At 30.8% G+C, this 20,969-nt stretch overlaps 2 protein-coding genes across 2 annotated transcripts in view; one reads left to right on the forward strand and one right to left on the reverse strand.

The window, feature by feature from the left end:
• The window catches only part of LOC142326418 (uncharacterized), a 32,103-nt gene extending 24,609 nt beyond the window's left edge, over positions 1–7,494 (reverse strand). Inside the window, exon 1 of the mRNA XM_075368910.1 lies at positions 7,232–7,494. Within this exon, the coding sequence (XP_075225025.1) occupies positions 7,232–7,276 (45 nt within the window). The 5' untranslated portion in view covers positions 7,277–7,494. The remainder of the gene's footprint in view (positions 1–7,231) is intronic.
• A 5,267-nt stretch (positions 7,495–12,761) lies between these two features.
• Positions 12,762–17,824, forward strand: LOC142326420 (cholesin). The gene is made up of 2 exons (XM_075368912.1): positions 12,762–13,075; positions 17,598–17,824. The coding sequence occupies exons 1-2, from the start codon at positions 12,893–12,895 to the stop codon at positions 17,805–17,807; spliced, it is 393 nt and encodes a 130-aa protein (XP_075225027.1). The 5' UTR covers positions 12,762–12,892; the 3' UTR covers positions 17,808–17,824.
• The last annotated feature ends 3,145 nt before the right edge of the window (positions 17,825–20,969 follow it).

A 20,969-nucleotide genomic window follows, 5' to 3' on the forward strand; every position in this document is an offset into this window, starting at 1 on the left:
GTTTCTAGTAGAGATTCCACATCATTGGAATAAACTAAGTCCTCGTACTGGAAGATGAAACGTTCATATTCACACTGCCTGTCATGAAAAGCACTTATTTTAATATTGTGTTGTAAAAGAATTCATCCTTTCAGTCATGATGTGACAATTTCAGCTTAATTCTTGGATAAATTCAGATCACGAATAAGAACATTTAATTCTGACCAATTAATTAAGTGTGATTCAGTATTTGTATTTTCTAAAAAGTCTGGGTCTCTCCTTTGTTCATCATTTGATAAATCTGTACAACCTTCAACATCAATAGCTTCATCTTCATCTAATACCTATGTTTTGGTGTACTGGAATCTGAAACAGTGGATTATGAGGCACTGGTCTTATAGAAGGGATAATATCAGGATATTTAATAGTATGTCTAGACTTAGCTGTTAACTCTGATATTTTCATTATACACAAATAGCAGTCTGTGAAGTGATTTTTTCAGTTCTATCCTAAACCATTGTAATTGCTAATGTCTTGTAATGAGATCCATTCAATTGACTAGTCAACAGTGTTTCACATGAATTGCACCAAAATCCTGTCCTGGTCACTTACTTTACATCCAAAATATAGTTCATATGATTTTTTTTTATCAGTGGAATTATATTTCCCCTCTGAAACTTTAATGTTACCTCACCACATATGAAGCAGAAACTAACTGGGTGGTTAATTCAAGCGTGTGGCTTTTTTATTAAAAGGTTTTCTGCAGTACACTCTCAAACAAATATTACAACATTTTAATCACTGACTTTACAGGGAAAAATAAATTCAAAAATTGATAGGAAAAGAAGCTATACCACTAAATGTTACCCATATAAGAACTCACACTTGACTGATGTAGTTGCGATTTTTCTTAGTCAACATGATATACTGTTTATTGTTTACAGTATTACATCCAGCACTGAGTCATCAAAATGAAATTCATATACGCTGCTAATTTGTTGCTAATACCATGTGACTAATGGGTGACTTAATTACATTTAGAAAAAAAAAATGACAATCATATGTGTATCATTTGTAACTCTTATAATTATTGTGAAAGTAATAATAATATTTATTTTTCAGCATTTCAATAGGGAAATTCTGATTACATATTTACAACCAGTGTCAAAAAATACATAACATTCAGCACATATTGTCTAAGTAACAAAATCATTGTTGACCAATGTAGTAAATAGACTAAAGATGCCTTGATGGAAACTATCACTTGAGTTATGAAATTCATTTTCAACTGTTCATCAGCACTGCTGATAGGATGCATTTATTACGCTCTCAATGAAGATGTGATTACAAACATCTAATCACATAAAGATCATTTTACATAACATCTAATCTAGTTGCATATAAGAACAAGGAGTTGGCTAACCAACTCTTTACATTAGTCCTGGGTACAACACAACTATTGAGAGACAAAAAACACTTTGGTGTTGTTTTCTTTGGTATAAATGGTAATCAACATGATACCAATTATAATTATTTTTCTGAAAATAGTACTCCCTGTGAAGAAAATTTACCATGTGTATGAGTGAATAGCTGCTTATCAGAAGGTTTGGCACGTTCTGATGAAGGTAATGAATGATAAACAATTTTATTTCTCGCTTTAGTGGTGCACTCGATCTTGAGAATGATATGCTATTTGCAGGAGTAACTTGTGTCATGTCAAATTATCTACAATTGTTAGATATACATAACCAGTGAAGGTGTAATACATTTCTGTTACATACCGTCTATTACCTTGTATTACATCTCTTCCAAACCTTTAAAATTATAAACAATATGGACACAAAAGATAGCTATATAATCAATGAAACATTTCAGACAATGATAAAAACTCACAAATCACTGATATCAAATGTAACTGTAAATCAATTCAAAATGAGAAGGAAATTTTACTGTAGAATTAACATATTATTGTTGTATCATTAACAGTAAACTTTGTTAAATAGCAGAAGACACTATTTTTTGTGAATTTAATAGTGTTAAGAATACTGTTTTGAACCCAGTGTCTGTAGTTTTTACATTAGGAAACAAAAAGTATTCCAGCTGTGAATGATATATACATCCGTCTTCTTAGACAACTATTCTTGTTCAGTTGTTTTTATTTTATTTAAAATTTCAGTGAGATTAACATGTTATTTTGCTATATCTTTTATAGCCTTTACACAGTTCTTTATACTTATTTGGTCAGAAAAGTAGGCCTTAAAGGGAACATTCAAATACCAAGTATACTAACAATTGTTTTATTACTTTGTTTGGCAGCTGTGTTATGAAGCAGCAGTTTTATGTTTTCACTGTAAACAACCACAAAACAAAACCACTTACAAATGAAAAGCCTAGCAAAATTTTTCCAAATCAACATTAATATTATTACTTACATTTATTGTTACTTATATATATATATGTTATCTTATTTGTTTGTATACATCAATGTTATGCGTGTTATGTGTACATAAGTGTTTTGTGTTCGATATAGCAAGGCTTACGTAGCTGTTCTGTTTTACTAAATAAATAAATAATTTTTTTTTTAAGCTGTAGGGATATTGATTGTTGTGGTCATTCCATCCATCTTTCTGAAGGCTTTGACATCAAATTCAATTGATTCTGATGCTTTGGAAATGAATCCTTCTGATCCTCTGCAGTAAATTATAGAGGATGTCTTGCTGCCAACGTCAGATGATACCGGCTCTGATAGTTTGGTCAATAGTGCAACAATGCAACTCCTTGCTAAAGCTTGTGGGGCAGGTGAATTCCTCGCCCTCTCAATTAAAGGCATTCATGTTCTTGGGGGTTCTATTTTTGTTTTTCCTAAGTCTTCTTTTTCTAATACTTTTATCTATCTTCTTAGTTCCCTGCATGGGATTTTTTGTAATTTCTACTTTGGCTTCAGGCTTCTTCTCTATTCTACATTCATTGTCAAAAGTTCATTCCTCAAAGGAGATGAACTCTTTTGTTTAATAGCTGCTGTTTTTTTCTCCTGTTTTGGACTGTCTTCTCTGGTTGTACGATTTCTAAGTTTGTTGTTCACAGTAAGTTCAAACATACTTGCTAATGCTGGTACTAGCTCCACAATTACATCCTTTGCTTTGAAAGAACTTGCAAGAGTTGATGCAGCTTGTGCATATGACATTACCTTCGGCGATCTATTTTTGATGATTTTCTTCACTTCCACCCTGGACGTGTGTGTAGATGTTATTGTATGGATTTGGGGTTAGATTTATATGGGGCATTATTACTATTCTTACTGTTCTCTCAATTGTTAATTCATTTCTAATCAATGATTCATCTTTAACTTCTACTTTTGCTACATACTCTAAGTTGTTAATATTACTGAAGAGGTTGGGAAAAGAAAGTGTTAACCCACATCAACCTCATTTAGAGATATTGCAATTTTAAAATTTATAGAAATCTGTAAATTAGGATTCTTATAAAAAATTGAATTGAAAAACAAATTTTTAAAGCTTATTTATATATATATATTTGCTTCTATAAGTTAAACTCAAAACATTATTATAATTATTTTATATTTTTAAATATTTAATAATATTTTAAATACATGACAACATGTGGGTTAGCATTTTGTTCCAGCTAAAAAAAATTGGATAGCACTTTCTTACTCCGAGTAAATTATACTTTCTTTTCATTTGCAAAACTGATGTATATTTTGTTTTTTCAATACATTTTTTTAAACTAAAGCTACAAGTTAACTACACAAAACAATACATTTAAGCTACAAAAATGCATATTCAAAGCTAAACTTGTTCAAAATTATTAAATAAAATTGAGTACTAGTAAAAAAAAAAAGAAAGTGTAATATACTAAAGATTTGAATGAAACACAAAGAATTTGTGAAAAAGAGTTGCCTGTGACAAAAAGAGGTAAACCAACAACAAATTGGGTCTGAACTAACAACATAAATGTCCAAACAAAACACTAAAAAAGTTCTACTCCACTAATTCATAGTTTTCATTGTCATAATCTTTATCCTCTTGCCTTACAATGGGATGTAGGTTCAAAGCAGCAGGTACAAACAAAGGGAAGCATTTTTTAACATCTTCAGTTTTTTTTTCATTGATGTGGTTGCCTTCCCTGTATTTTGTTCTCAATAGCCAATTTCTTGTTGGTTTACCTCTTTTTGTGAGTGAATCTTTTCGAAAATCTTCATTAAGCCTGTATTTTATCTTGACTGTCGTAGGCAACTCATTTTCAAACCTAAAGCAGATTACTTGGTTAAACTTTAATCTTTCTCCCAGTCCACACACATCTTTTTTTGGCTTTAATATTTTGTGTAAGAACTGAAAGATCATAGATATCCTCTTTGGTGAGTTTGGTTACTAGGAATTGTTTTTTCTAGCAAAATTGAAGTATGTCTTTCCAGTGATCTGGTGTACATACATTAGGTTCACATTGCTGATGATATTTTTTGATTTTTGCAAAATCCTTGTCAAAAATGAGATATGTAGTCCCTGGAATCAAATAATAATGTTCAATTTCTTTGACGTGGCCTTGTTTGATCAGGTGAAGGTACAATGCCATTAGGTTATAATTCTTATTTTGTCCTCTACATTATTATCAGAAAATATAACTAATTTCTCAAATTGAATATTACTGTTATAAACATATTTTAATAAGCAACTGCCTGTTTCATCACTCCCCTAGTGGCGATAGTTTCATCCCAGATAAACATATGGCCAATTGATGTTCCACAGTTGTGTATTCCAACATTGTAGCCCACAATTTTTGGAGATAAAATGCAGGATCACATGAAAGCTTAGGTGTCAGTAATGATTGTTTAAGGTTGATAGTAATCACATGAACTATTTTAGGATGCTCTTTTGTCTGGGTGCAAAAGAGTTTATCCTGTAAAGCTTCAGCTTGCCTTAAATGCAACTCATGTTTTTTACAAGCATCACACTTTTCTTCTTCAGTTGCAGCTTGACTTACGGTTATCTGGAATTCATCACATGTTTTGCAAATATCTGATTTGGGTACTTTAAATTCAATATTGTAATTTTCATAAAAGATCCTTCTATATTTATCTTTTTTTAAGGTTTGATTAGGTTGTCCTCACAAAATTTAAGGAAGTAATTTCGATACAATCTATTGAGCTTACAATTGAGGTAGACGCAATCTGGGTTTTGGAACCTATTATAATGGGACTGATATTTTGGAATTGATGCTATATGGTAATGCACAGTTTGAACTTGGAAGATCAGGGACTAAATACATTATTGTAATAATACATTTTTCATATAAAAACTAAAAAAACTAAATATTTAATTAACATTAGTGACTTAGTTGTTTTCTTCTAACTACTTGGTGCAATATAGGGCTAATCCACAAAAACTAAAAGAAAGAAACTTTAGTTGCAATATGGTTCTAAGCCACAAATCACATTTAACTTTATTTTAGCAAAACTGTTTAAAATAATTATATAACAGTATGCCTAATAGTTTAAGTATTTATTTCTATGAATTTCAGAAATATTATGTTAAACCTAGTTTGTATTATAACTATAATAATAACTTAAGTGATAACCCTCACAATTTTGAGGTTATGAACTGATATGATGCTATCACACACTTACATTATTATTTCCTTCTTTTGATGATTTCTCAGGTGCATAGCTGGCATTGACATCACTATCATAGAAAGGTCACTGTCACTGCTAGAACTCATATCAAACAGTTTTTTCACAATGTTATTGTGCAAACCAGACTACCCACTATTCTAATGATGAGGGTTTGCACTGTATTCCTCTGAAATAATCTAACACCTGTTAGTCAAAATAATGCATAGTGATTCTAGAGACATCTAACGATAAAAAAGTAACATAACTGGGTTGTAGATTAAAGCATTGGCTGACAGGTTGTGCTAGTAGTCTAATTTCTCCAGAAATGAGGGTTAGCACTTTCTCCTCCTGACCCTTCAATTTATTTATCTCCTGTTTTGATGTTTTTATGGCATTTATTTTTTTCAATTATAAAGAAGTTAGTTTTTTTGCCATTTTGAGGTCTTAGACTTGATTTACAAAATTGATATGTATATATTTTACTTAACATTACAGTGGCAGCTCGCATATAGGCATTGTGGAACTGCAGCACCCCCTATTTCCACTTGATATTATCGATAACATTTAATATAATGAGTTCTTTATTCTTTATACTTATACAATATATAATCCTTAAGGTTAATGTCAGTAGCTATTCCCCAGTTTATGAAAAAGATATAAAAATCTTTGTATGAAACTGTGTGCTTCACAGTTCCAGTGGCATAGTGTTTGGCTGTTGTGTGCATGTGCACATAACATAACGCACACAAGGGAGAGAAAACACTGTCGTTCCTGCAGTGACTCTGGTGTGGGGTTGGAGGGTAGTTTTTTTTATTCCACATGTACATAGAACATTCCTTGTTCATACCATTTTCTAGTTTAGTCAACAGAAGGAATATGAAAGCGGTTTAACTGTTTTCAATAGTGATCAGAAAATGGCAGAAAGCAAGGGCTCTTTGATTGCCACATCTCCAAAAACATGCTGGAAGGGTGAAAGAGAAGGTAATTATTAAAAACTAATTGTGTATACATAATTTGTTTCTGTATACATAGAAATTTAAAATAAGCACCATTGAACCATAGTGTTTTTCAGCAGATATTTTATAAAGTTATTATTTAATAATACTAAAAACTATCTGCATTGACATTTTATTATTTATTCGGTTTTTAAGCATATATTCTTGAATGTGATAAGTGTAGAATTAGATTATTATCCTGCTTCCAGCTATTCTATTTGATTCATTTTTTTTTGTTCTTTTATTTTACAGAAAACTTTAACCATGGTCTTGAAAAGGCCCAGAAAAAAATTTTCTGGAGCAGCACCCCCATAATTTTAGCTACAAGCTGCCACTGAAACTTTAATGCTTTTGAACCAACTTCATAGTTAACACTGTTATTGCATAATGATTATTAAAAAATCTTAATTTTCACAGCCATTTTGAGGTGAACCCGACGGCCGAAAGCGACCATTCGCGTATTTTTGTAATTATCTAATGATGCTTAAACTGAATCCCCAAAAAAACAAAATCCGGGACAAAAAGTGTTCCACAAATACATATTGAATTCAATAACGAGCTGTTCGTTCATTGATAAAAGGTTAAATAACAAGTTCTAATCCAACTTATTATACAATTAAAATATCCTTACCTCTATTATATGAATTCCTACAGTATCGCGGTATATAAACAACATTCCTGTCAAACATTCATCATAATAATGACTGTACTGGATTTGTGCAAGCTTACAAAAATTTGCTCTAATTACAGCATACCCTTCATTATCATATCCAAATATGTATGTCAAACGATGGATATATGTTTTCTGTAATATGTGAACACAAAAAACACTTTTGAGAATTTGATTAAAAATATTAAGGGTAAGTCTAATTTTAGTGAAAAACTTTTGCAGAGTTCAAGACTACAGTATGGAGACTACTTGCCCTATCTTGCATATATTATTATCTCGCTTCATTATTTTTCTGACCACCATTTTGCGTTTTTCAATAAAAATTTATATCCTAACAGATTCAGGATGTTAATTAAATTTAGTGTACGTGTACCCAGTAAGTAACACCTATAAAATAAAAAATTAAATTTTTCTCAAAATTCAAACATTTAATCTCATTTAGAGTTTTAATTATTAATAGTTCCGTAAATATATAGTGACGTTTGTAAAAAATTGTCAAACTGTAAAATTTTGTGATCTACATTAACAATTTCACCATATCACAGTTGTTTATGTTTCAATGAATAGCGAGTGTTTTTTTGCTCATAATAAAAGGCTCAATATTTTATTTAAATTAAAAATAGTTCAATAAAACCAGTATTTTCAGAGCTATTAACGATTACAAACTTTATATGGCTCCCATTTTGGAATTTTCAAATCGATTTATTTGGCATAAGATGTTAATGGATACAAACATGTATGCAAAACTCATTAAAATATCTCAATCCGTTGATAAATTTTTATTGAAACATCACAATATTTTGATTTTGGAGCGGACGGGAGAAAATGAAGCCAGATAGGCCATTTGCCGACATGAAATTTTTTTTATGTTTACATGTCCTGAAACAGCTCCTTAAGTTTGGCCTATCCCTCATGGGTTAATCTTCTTCTTTTTCCTGTTTAGCCTCCGGTAACTACCGTTTAGATAATTCTTCAGAGGATATGTATGAGTGTAAATGAAGTGTTAGTCTTGTACATTCTCAGTTCGACCATTCCTGAGATGTGTGGTTAATTGAAACCCAACCACCAAAGAACACCGGTATCCACGATCTAGTATTCAAATCCATGTAAAAATATCTGGCTTTACTAGGACTTGAACGCTGTAACTTTTGACTTCCAAATCAGCTGATTTGGGAAGACGCGTTAACCACTAGACCAACCCGGTGGGTTCATGGGTTATTCTATGTACAGGAATGTATATATTAACATTTCTTTTTAAGATTTTTTCTCTGGCTGTTGATGTAAGCAGTCAGATACGATCTTTGTAAACTAATCTAGTATCATAGATTAAGAAGGCAATGAATACTGTTCTTGTTAATTTATGATAATGTGAAATTGTGAGGTCCGATACTGTGACTTTGTGAGAACCGGTACCAGAAATATTGAGTTCAGTGCAACCATTGAAAATTAAAATTAGAAGTGATAAAATTAAATGCTTAGGATGCATTACTCATCAAATAAACAAAGTTTAGAAACTCACTATACCCGAAGTTGAGGCACGACCGATGGGAAGGCACGAGGAACAACAACAAACATATGCTCCACGTACTATGCGACTAGTACACGCGAGTGTACCATACGGCGAATGTATCTTGTCGGTCATTTCGTTAACTCTGATTATTTCATAATTCTGTTCAATTTTTAAGACGTCTCACAACACCGGCTTTCGATATTCATCTGGTAGTTGGAAAAAATTTATCTGAGATTTTTTCATTATATTTTGTTGACGTGACAAATATTCTGCTACACCCCGACTTTTTATTTTCGTCCAAAACAGCTCAATCAGGTTAAGTTCAGGGTGATGTGTGGCAATTTTAATAAGTTGTGACTAATCCAAAGATCGAAATAGTACCATCGTAGCGGAACTTATTTATTCGTACTAATTCTATGAATTAAGTTTTTAACATATCTGTTGATCACGGAATACACCTGGTTTGTAGCAATTTTACAAAGTCTTATTTTCTGCAATTAGAATTCGGCACCTTGTGCAATTTTACGAGTTGTATAATTAAATAGCCAACATATGTAATAAAAACTTTATTAATATATATATACTATTTAAAACTGGCTTGTTCCCTTCAGGCCTCCGTTGCTGGCAACACATCTCTTCCAAAGTTTTTTTACATTTCGTTTTGAGGATGGCGTGCAGCTGTAGTATCGCATCTCATTATGGCTTAAAATCGACGTCCCTTAAATGTTGCTTTCCATTAGGAAAACACGAAAAAGTCTATTGGAGCTAAGTCTGGACGGTAGGCTGATCGAGTCTAAACGGTTGTCTCTTACTTTGCCAGTTAATGGTTGATAAGAAGTGAAGTATTGCGTATAATATCTCAAACGCCGTAAAAATTTCATATAGAACAACTTATTTAGTGAATGACGTGGAATGAAATTAAAATTCACTAAGCTTTACTGTAAAAAAAATCCCAACATCACTTTCATGTTTGACCGACTCGTGCGGATTTTTTTCGAGATAACCCTTTCATACCCACTGAGACGATTGCATCGGTCTCCATATCGCAGCCGTGAGCCCAAGTCTTATGTCATAATTTTTTTCAAAAATCTTTCATAGACATTGGCCCGGTCAAGAAGGTCTTGACTGATGTTAACACGATTCTTTTTCTACCATCTCTCAACAAACCAGAGAAAAATAAAAAATTAACAATGATAGTGTGACACAAACAAACGGCGTTGTATTTCTGAAATTGCTACTAGGTAGCTCTATTTGTTGTAATACGCTCTGTACACTGGTTGGCCATCTATTACAACAGTTAGATCTTTTTTTGAACGCATATCGTTCGTTATAATAGCAACCGTTGTCAATTTTCAAAATTGAATGAGGTGGAAACTTTGATTCTAACTTTGTTTTAGTTCTCAAGACTCATGTTCTTCTGGTATTTTCCTTCTAAATTATAAACAGACATTTTAGAATTATGATAAACCATTAACTTGTAAGTTGCATTCTTATGTCGATGCTGATTTTTCAAATGCTAAAAAGGATAGAAAAATCATAAGTGGATTTATTATAAAAATAAAATGAATGAAAATACCCATGGGAAAAGAGGGAATGTTGAAATATAAAGAATGCACCGATTCCACTTAAATAAGATATTAACCAACAGAAGGCATTTCTTGATCAGACACACACACAATTTTTTTGATTTCAGATGATTTCTATTGTAATTTGGTTGTTACACAAAAATGTTCATTACTAATAAATTTTTCAGTCATTGAAGCTGTTAATTTTCTTAAAATAGTAGCTAGATATATTTACCTTAATATTATTTCCTCAGTTTAAATAACTAATATGGCCTTTAATCACATTATATTTTACAGCCAACTGTGTATCTTTTGCATTCAGAGTAACTATTCTGTTGCTGTTTTAATGGCAACTATTTCATATCCTCCCAAAATCAATTTGGCTTCTGCATTTCTTCTCTTCAATACTTGACTAGTAATTCTTTCTTACTATTTCCTTTCCAATTGACATTATTTCTTAATTTTCAATATTACTTTTATTACTCTTACTAGGAATATATGATCATCATATTGATTTCTGACCCGTTGTATCTTTTTACTACATTTTTGAATCTTTCTTCTGCAATCATACATTCAGTTTGGCATTTAGTTTTATCTCTTGGTGATTTCCATGTGCACTGCCTCCTTTTATGATATTTAAACCAAGTATTTGTTATGATAATTTCTTTTCTTTGCAATATGGGTTCTTCTTGAACTTCCCTCTACCTTAGGATTCTAATGTCCCAACATTATTATACAACATTCTTTATCTGCCTCATAATGTTTATGTAACATTTCTACCTTATCAGTTTTAATATTGACTAGTTAGTATGTAGAAAATCTTTTGTTGTTTTTTTTTCGTTATAAAAGTGCAGGCATCAACAGCTATGGTCATTAGTCCACTGGATGTCGGTAATGGGTAGTGTATGAAAAGATGCCATGCCTTACCAGGATTAGAATCTGAGACCTCCAACCTGAAATGCCAAGACACTACCTATTCAATCACGGAGTTCGGCTAATCTTTTGTTTTCATTCCTACCCTGAATTAATTATTCAATCATTAATAAAAATGTTGTTCCTACACATTTTACTATTTCATAGTGTATAATGATTCTTATAGCATTTCTTCCATTTAATTTCATAAATAATAAATTACAACATCAAAACTGTTAACCTTACCTTTTCTTTCCATTTATACAAAAAAATAATATTGTTTTGTAAATTTTCTTCGGCAAACACATTTATTGTGATAGTTGTTTGCATATTATGTCTATTAAATGTATTATTATTTCTTTAAAATAATCTGCCAATCTCACGAAGTTGACTGTATAAGCATACAATTCAGAATTTTAAGTAATTTTAATGTGCATACCTAGACCGATTGTACTTACATTTTCAAGCGGCATGACAAAGATGCTTAGATTAATACAGATAACAAGGCATTACAGATAAAGTAGGAAATGAGAATAAAGATTATACTTTTATAATGTAATAAAGATTATACTTTTTATTATGTTATTACATATTAGCAACAAATTAGTTTACTGATGATTTTTTGTTATCAGTAGGATTAAGGAAACTATGAAGGAAATACATAACCTATTTGTGGGGAAGTAGAAAATGCACAATATCCTTTATCTTCATACAGCTAAATATGACCATCAGTTTTACTGGCCAATCAAGACATTTGTTTGTGAATAGGGGAAGTACTATAAAATAACCCGTACTGTAGGAACTAGCCAAGGGTTCAGAGATGTGAGTGTCCAATTCTATATTAAGTATTAATTCTTGATTAAGTAAGTAAATTTAGTTTACATTAAATAAATTATATAAAACTATTTATTATATACATTTAAATAAAATGTAATTTTAAATGATTTGTATTACATAACTATTCTTAAACGATTAATTTTGAAGTCTGTAACGTTAGTTTCTATTTTTTATTAAATAAATGTGCAATTTCTATGGGAATATCCACAAAATTAAATAAATTGTTATCTAATGTAAGGAAAAAGTTAAATAATTATTGTTAACATATAGCTTATACATTCTAGAAATTGAGGATTATATATTTCGGTATAGTCATATATATCTTTCCACCAGTTTTGAAGATACAAAACATATTGCAATTACTTACATTTGGTGGGGTAAAATATTAAACTCGTCTGAATCAAATAATGTACAACCGGTTTGGAAAGCAGTAGATATTTATTTATTACTAACTCTTACCCTGTTATACTTTTCAAAATTTTCCTTCATAATATCGTACATTGATTGTCTGTTTAAATCCATTTTACCCAAATGTTAACTAAATTATATGGAATAAGCAAATCAGAGCGCACTTTTAAACATAATTTTTGTTAACTTAAACCATTCGATTGATCTGCAGTTACCGTGGGAACAAGTCGTCTGTTAACATAGAGTGCAGTGTGATAGCTTTAACCAATTCGTGCGAGGTTGGTTTAAATTGCTGGCTGGTGTAAGGTTATGTTTACTGATCGCGTATATGCAGTTCAGGTGTGATTTGCCTTAATAAAAATAACTCTTGCCTGAAGATTTGGACCTACGATGAATAAAGGGAAGAGGACGAATAAAAAGAAAAAAGAAATTGAAACAGTTGTAAACGACAGCTCTGTAATCAATCAGAAGATTATAAGGTATCTTAAAACGTGGGAAAGTAACAGAAACCAGTGGAAATTTGAAAAAGTAAAACAAATAAGGCTTGTTACGGGAATGTTGGATTGCGAAAAGGTAAGGATTAGTGTAAAGCGGATTCATATAGAATTTAAAAAAAAAAATTCTACCTAGTACAATTTAGAATGTTTATTTCAGATAAATATGATAGCGTGTAATTTTAATTACATACATATTTTTTATGTGTAAATGTGTATGTGTAATATTTTGTATGTGTATGTGTAAATCTGTCCGAGATATAATAACAAGTACTGAAGATTTCAATATGATTCTGATGAATACGTTGATAGCAGAAATTGGGAGAGCTACTATTGAACATTTACTTTACTTTTTTATCTTGTAAATTAATTGAAAACGTAAAAATTATATTTTGTTAAGAATTCTACACCAGGATGTGTGTTTAGATTTTTGTTTATGTTGTGGCTGTATTGATTTGTTCATTTATATTTATTTTATTTACAGAAAAGGTTTTCTTTTTCGCCAGCCATTTTTATAATTAATAAAAATTAATATTTTCTCCATTCTTTAGAATTTGCTCTAAGTAATAAACAACTACAAGTATTCTCTATTTTATCCGACGAAATTATTCAATTATATTATTCCAATGCTTTTATATAAATAAAATCATCTCCATATACGTCTATATAAAAATAAAATTTTTACAATAAATTGTAGATTTTAAATATTTTTACTTGTTTTAAATTTTCATCTACAAGTCTCTTATTTTCGATTTCTATATATTGCAACTTTGAATGTAACTGAGCAATATCATCTTTATGTGACTTAAAATCTTTATTGAAATAATCTTTTATAATTTTCAAACTATCATAGAAATCTTTTGATATCCAACTCGCCAAATTAAAAATTAATTCATTCCTTAAATAAGTACAATAATCAAAAAATCTAATGGATTTGTACCCTTTGAAATGATTTTATATGAACTATTTTGGGAGCTCGAATCTTAGCGACCAAATGATTGTATTAATATTTGAGATTCTTTATTACGATACCAATTTTTAGATTCTTTCCCACCATGTTGACATAATTTTGTTGCATTAAAAAAACCTGTATTTGTATCAATAATTAGCTTGAAATCACCAAAGATACCACATGAATAGTTGTCTTTGATGTGTTCGTAACACACATCTATTAAACTCATTTATCTCTATACATAAATAAGATAATTTTTGCAACAACAATAAAATATTGATTTTAAATATTTTTACTTATTATATAGAATCATAAAAATGTCTAATATTTTCGATAAATTGAATAGTTTAAATTATTGTAATAATATTAAAAAATATTAGTGAAATGATACACAATAGGCAATATGAAATTGAAAAATGGAGTTTACAAAGACAGAAAATGGTGATTCAATTATTGCATCAATTGAAGGTTTTGGAAAACTATTTTTACCACAAAGATTCAATGATCTTACACTATCAGATTTGAATGAAATTAATAATTCTAAAGAAGTTTATATAATATATAAGGGTATGAAAAAACTGTCTAATGCTCATAATTATCATGATGTAGAGTTTGCATGTGGTAATGATGTTCCATATTAAGTTGTAACAAACAATAAATTGTCATGGTTGAAAAAAATAAGATACAATCTAGTTTTAGTTTTTGTAAGGAAAGTAAATTAACATATATTAAAAAACTAAACTAATTAACGAAATCGAACAGGATAATAAAATGGATATAGGCTAATTTTTATTATTTTTTTGTAGTTTGTCACCATGTTAATAATTCTAAATAATATATGTTATTTTTTATTTTTTTTTGTAATTGATTAACAGATGATGAGAGAGACGATTCCCAATTGACGTCATTTACTAATCATGTAAAAGATTGTGGATTCCTCATTGATGTCATAGGAAACAGAATTATGCTTTTTGTAGTAAATACACTCTTTCTTGGTGAAAATTTAACTAGAAAGAGGTAGTCTGTCTCAAAAAAAAACCTCAGGTTCAAGCACAATCTTCAATTGTTATTTGATGTATTGATTTATGAAGGCGAGGCAGTCGTGCTTTGCTATGCTTTTTGTAGTAAATACATTATTTCATGGTGAAAATTTAACTAGAAAAAGGGGGGTCACTCTCGTGAAAAAAAAACCTCAGGTTCTGCGTTAGTGGCTCTTGCTCAGGACTGGTTGGCCTGATGCTAAACCTAAGGTTTCTATACTACTGTTCTATAATTATTGCAACAATAGTTATAATTTTAAATGTTATATAATTATTGCAGATAACTTGTATTTATTTAATGTGACTAACTTCTACATCTATTGAGTTTTATTATCCTAAATAATTTTGGTTCAAGAAGGAATATATTACCTGTGCTGGAACAATAATGGCATGATCCTCTAATTACAATGGCTTTACCTCATTTAACTTTGGCTTATGCACTGTAGAGTTGGTTTATACTAAAGTTTCAGACTACATTACTATTCCTTTTTTTTGTTTACATTCAGCCAAGTGGTAGAGGCCAATTGTTACATATGCTAGTACTACTAAAAAAAATTAACATGCTTTCTTTCAATTAGTGCATTTTGTGTTTGATTGTATGTTAAGCCATTTTACATGGGTTAAGGTATATTTTAAATCTGATCTGGATGAAACATTTCAGAATAGGTTTTGAATGTAATTTTTTCTTCACAAACATTTGAGGTTTATAACAGATGGTACATTTTCAAGTTAAAGTGATTAAAAGAAAAATTCAGTAATTTAGATACAATCATCTTGTGAAACTATTGTGTTTCTTTGATCAAAAGTTGTAAGAAGAAAATGAAAGTAGTAAAGTTTCCTTTTTTTATATTATTCGACCTTGCAAATGGATTTGCATGTATTTGAAGGATAAAGATGAGGTGATTAATAAAATCAGTGAAAAAAAATGCTAGACCTTGGACCAGGAATCAAATCCAAGACCATAGGGTAATTAAATTAATATTACTGTTTTAACTGGAAAGTAGTTTAATTTATTAGATTTATCTATTGCTGTAGTAGGGAATGAGATAACAGAAGTTGAGTCCTTTAGGTGAAATTTTCTGATCTATTTTATTTCTAAATCTGCATTTGCTTTTTTTAGCTTCCCATATAGTTTTAGATTTATTGTTTGAATTAGATAATAAATTATCATATAATCTCTTAACATTGCGAATATCTAGGATCGATTTATTTGTATTTTTAGAATAATTTTGGTAGTATTAGACGAGTTTGATATATATATATATTTTTTCTAAAATCGATTGTTTTGGTAATCATATTCCTCTGCACTATACAAATTATATTAATCCGATCAACCGAAGTACAGAATTAATAAAATAAAGTAGAATAGGATGACACCTACCTTATTCCATAATCCAAGTAAGAGCGCTTTCACAAGTACCTCGCATCTTAAGTTGTTCTTTAATTTTTCAAATCTTTTGTTGCAAATTACACATTAAAATTAAAATTGTATGTTGCAAGTTGCACATTAAAATTAAATATTTAAATAACTGTTTGTAGTTAATAAAGGTATCGTGTTAGCTGCATTTTCGATTTGATGTCTCAGCTGCTGCAGTGTCCTTGGTTTTGTAGAATTCACAGTGACTTTTAAAACACCTCCCCCCAAAGTTAGAACTTCATTGGTATTAAGTCTGGAGCTGAGAATTCTGAAGTGTTTCTTCATCCTATCTGTCGATCAGAAAAGGTGTTTCCAAAGAAATTCCATCACAACATAAGATAATGGGGTGAAGCCCTATTTTGTTAAAAGCAGTGCATTTCTCAACAAAAAGATTATGTAGAGTATGAATAATGATATGAAACATTTGTAAGTTGAAATGCTGGTGACAGTTCCCTCTAAGAAGAATGGCCCAGCAATCCTACTAGAAGGTGAACTGCACCATACTGTTAGGCCTGATAAATTAAAAGGTGTCTGTTCAGTTGTGTGTGGATTTGTGTTATTTCAATAAACACTGCCTTGTTTATTAATTGTTCCATTTTGCTTAAAATGTCAGTCGCATGAAAACATTACCTGAGAAATTTACCCTGGGATTGTGTAAAGGTTTGGTTTATTAAAGTGATATTTTCATTAAAAGGTTTCTTTTGATCAAACCATCTAATTAGTCTCTTGTTTACATTTCCCTCTATTCCATTAACTCCAAACTTATGAATTCTTGCAATTGTTACTCTTCCTTGATGGTGATGTTCCAAATTCCATTGTCCAGCATCTTTAAACCTCTTTAACATTTTCACTTTTCCAGTAACACTTCAGAAGCCACTCACTTTATAAAAAGACAACTGAATTTCAGCCATGTTGATTGTGAAAGAAATAACACATAATCTAGCAGTGAGTGACTACAATGAAAAAAGTTGTTCTGAACTATCACCTGAAAGGGTTTTGTCATTTCTGTTCCTGTTTGTTTTCTAGCTACAACCATTTAAGTGTTGTACACATTTGCTTGAGATACTTGTATGACAATGATGTATGTTCTACTAGTAATAGCTATTGTGAATAAATGGATTCTATGTTAACTAGATATTATGTGAAATTGTAGTTTAGCGAGTTTTTATAGACTTAGTAATTTTTCTTTCAGGTACCTGATGACATTTTTCCAATTTTTATAGCGTACATGGAAAGTTCTAAGGGGAAAATTAGAGATACAGTTATCAGTAAAGCAACAGAAGTAGTTGAAGAAATGGAAAATTGGTCAGCCCTTGATATTGAGGCACAAGAAAAATTACAAACTAAACCAGATGTTAATAAGTACAATAGAGCCAGAATTATATTACAAAGTTTACAATAAATAACTCGTTTTATGTTTTTTATTCTCTTGATTACTATAAATTAAAACCAGCAATATTTCCTATGATTCTGCTGGACTTACTGGAGTTTTACTGACTTCAGTAACTTAAGACCGATATAGTTCTAATTGAAATTTTGTCAAACATATTTGATATGAAGTAGAAAAGTAGTGTAATTTTCTGATATGGTCATGCTTCGCAATATGCAATCACAATTATTTTCAATAATGAATGGTAAAGATATGCCTTTTGAAGTTATTTTCTGACAAATTTATTTATATAATTTTAATCTTTAGGAAAAACATATTTCTGTATTTATTACAGAAATATGTTACTTTACTTTTTTTTAATAGATATGAAATTATTGTGGGATATATTAACATTACAAAATAATTAATTTTAAGTGAAAAACTGAAAAAAATTCAGTCATTAACCATTTTGTTAAAAATCACTACAGTTCCGATCACTCCAATTCTTAATGAAAAAATTTTGATGGTTGTATAAAATTCCTGTTTTAAGTTTGGGTGTGTTTGTTAAAAAAATTAGTCATTTAATATAATTTTCACATGTGCTATGAAACTAAATGTTGAAGTAATTGTTTTATGAATTAGGACCTGCACTTGCTTAGTTTTAGAGATGCTATTGGAAGTAGTGATTCTGCTCAAGTTGATTGGAGTATTTTTAAAGTGGGACTAATTGAATTCCTTTTTACTTCCTTGTATGAAGTATAAAAAATAACATTCTACGAGTCGGAGTGTGGAATGTTAGAAGCTTGAAAAAGGTAGAAAATTTAAAAAGGGAAATGGGTAGGATGAAGGTGGATATAGTAGGAATTAGTGAGGTTCGGTGGGAAGAGGAAGGCGACTTTTGGTCGGGTAATTTTAGAGTAATTAACTCAGCGTCAAATAATGGGCAGACAGGAGTAGGTTTTGTGATGAACAAGAAGATAGGGAGGAGAGTGGAGTATTTCATGACGCATAGCGATAGAATCATTGTAATAAGGATAAAATCAAAACCTAAACCGAGAAAGATTGTTAACGTCTATATGCCTACAAGCGCCCATGATGATGATGAGCTAGAGTGTGTATACGAAGTGATTGATGAAGCAATTAAACACGTAAAAGGAGATGAAAATTTAATAATAGTTGGAGATTGGAATGCAAGCATTGGAAAAGGCAAGGAAGGAAATATAGTGGGTGAATACGGGCTGGGCAAAAGGAATGAAAGAAGGGACCGACTTATAGAGTTTTGCACGAAGTATAATTTAGTAATTGCCAACACCCAGTTTAAAAATCATCATAAAAGAATATACACATGGAAAAAGCCTGGTGATATTGCAAGGTATCAGATAGATTATATCATGGTTAAGCAAAGATTTAGAAATCAACTCGTTGACTGCAAAACTTACCCTGGAGCAGACATTGATAGCGACCATAATTTGGTGATAATGAAATGTAGATTGGGGTTTAAAAACCTGAAGAAAAGGTGTCAGATGAATCGGTGAAATTTAGAGAAGCTTGAGGAAGAGGAGGTAAAGAAGATTTTTGAGGAGGACATCGCAAGAGGTCTGAGTAAAAAAGATAATGTAGAAAATGTAGAAGAAGAATGGGAGAATGTTAAAAAGGAAATTCTTAAATCAGCAGAAGCAAACTTAGGTGGAATAAAGAGAACTGGTAGAAAACCTTGGGTTTCAGACGATTTATTGCAGCTGATAGATGAACGTAGAAAATATAAGAATGCTAGTGATGAAGAAAGTAAAAGGAACTATCGGCAATTAAGAAATGCTATAAACAGGAAGTGCAAACTGGCGAAAGAAGAGTGGATTAAAGAAAAGTGTTCAGAAGTGGAAAGAGAAATGAACATTGGTAAAATAGACGGAGCATACAGAAAAGTTAAGGAAAATTTTGGGGTACATAAATTAAAATCTAATAATGTGTTAAACAAAGATGGTACACCAATATATAATACGAAAGGTAAAGTCGATAGATGGGTGGAATATATTGAAGAGTTATACGGAGGAAATGAATTAGAAAATGGTGTTATAGAGGAAGTTGAGGAGGATGAAATGGGAGAAACAATACTGAGATCTGAATTTAAGAGAGCATTAAAAGATTTAAATGGCAGAAAGGCTCCTGGAATAGATGGAATACCTGTAGAATTACTGCGCAGTGCAGGTAAGGAAGCGATTGATAGATTGTACAAACTGGTGTGTAATATTTATGAAAAAGGGGAATTTCCGTCAGACTTCAAAAAAAGTGTTATCATTACTATGATACCAAAGAAAGCAGGGGCAGATAAATGTGAAGAATACAGAACAATTAGTTTAACTAGTCATGCATCAAAAATCTTAACTAGAATTCTATACAGAAGAATTGAGAGGAGAGTGGAGGAAGTGTTAGGAGAAGACCAATTTGGTTTCAGGAAAAGTATAGGGACAAGGGAAGCAATTTTAGGCCTCAGATTAATAGTAGAAGGAAGATTAAAGAAAAACAAACCAACATACTTGGTGTTTATAGACCTAGAAAAGGCATTCGATAACGTAGACTGGAATAAAATGTTCAGCATTTAAAAAAAATTAGGGTTCAAATACAGAGATAGAAGAACAATTGCTAACATGTACAGGAACCAAACAGCAACAGTAACAATTGAAGAACATAAGAAAGGGAGCCCGACAAGGATGTTCCCTATCTCCGTTACTTTTTAATCTTTACATGGAACTAGCAGTTAATGATGTTAAAGAACAATTTAGATTCGGAGTAACAGTACAAGGTGAAAAGATAATAATGCTACGATTTGCTGATGATATAGTAATCTTAGCCGAGAGTAAAAAGGATTTAGAAGAAACAATGAACGGCATAGATGAAGTCCTACGCAAGAACTATCGCATGAAAATAAACAAGAACAAAACAAAAGTAATGAAATGTAGTAGAAATAACAAAGATGGACGGCTGAATGTGAAAATAGGAGGAGAAAAGATTATGGAGGTAGAAGAATTTTGTTATTTGGGAAGTAGAATTACTAAAGATGGACGAAGCAGGAGCGATATAAAATGCCGAATAGCACAAGCTAAACGAGACTTCAGTAAGAAATATAATTTGTTTACATCAAAAATTAATTTAAATGTCAGGAAAAGATTTTTGAAAGTGTATGTTTGGAGTGTTGCT

The sequence above is a fragment of the Lycorma delicatula genome, chromosome 6 (assembly GCF_047948215.1).
Source record: "Lycorma delicatula isolate Av1 chromosome 6, ASM4794821v1, whole genome shotgun sequence".
In the NCBI taxonomy this organism is placed as follows: domain Eukaryota; kingdom Metazoa; phylum Arthropoda; class Insecta; order Hemiptera; family Fulgoridae; genus Lycorma; species Lycorma delicatula.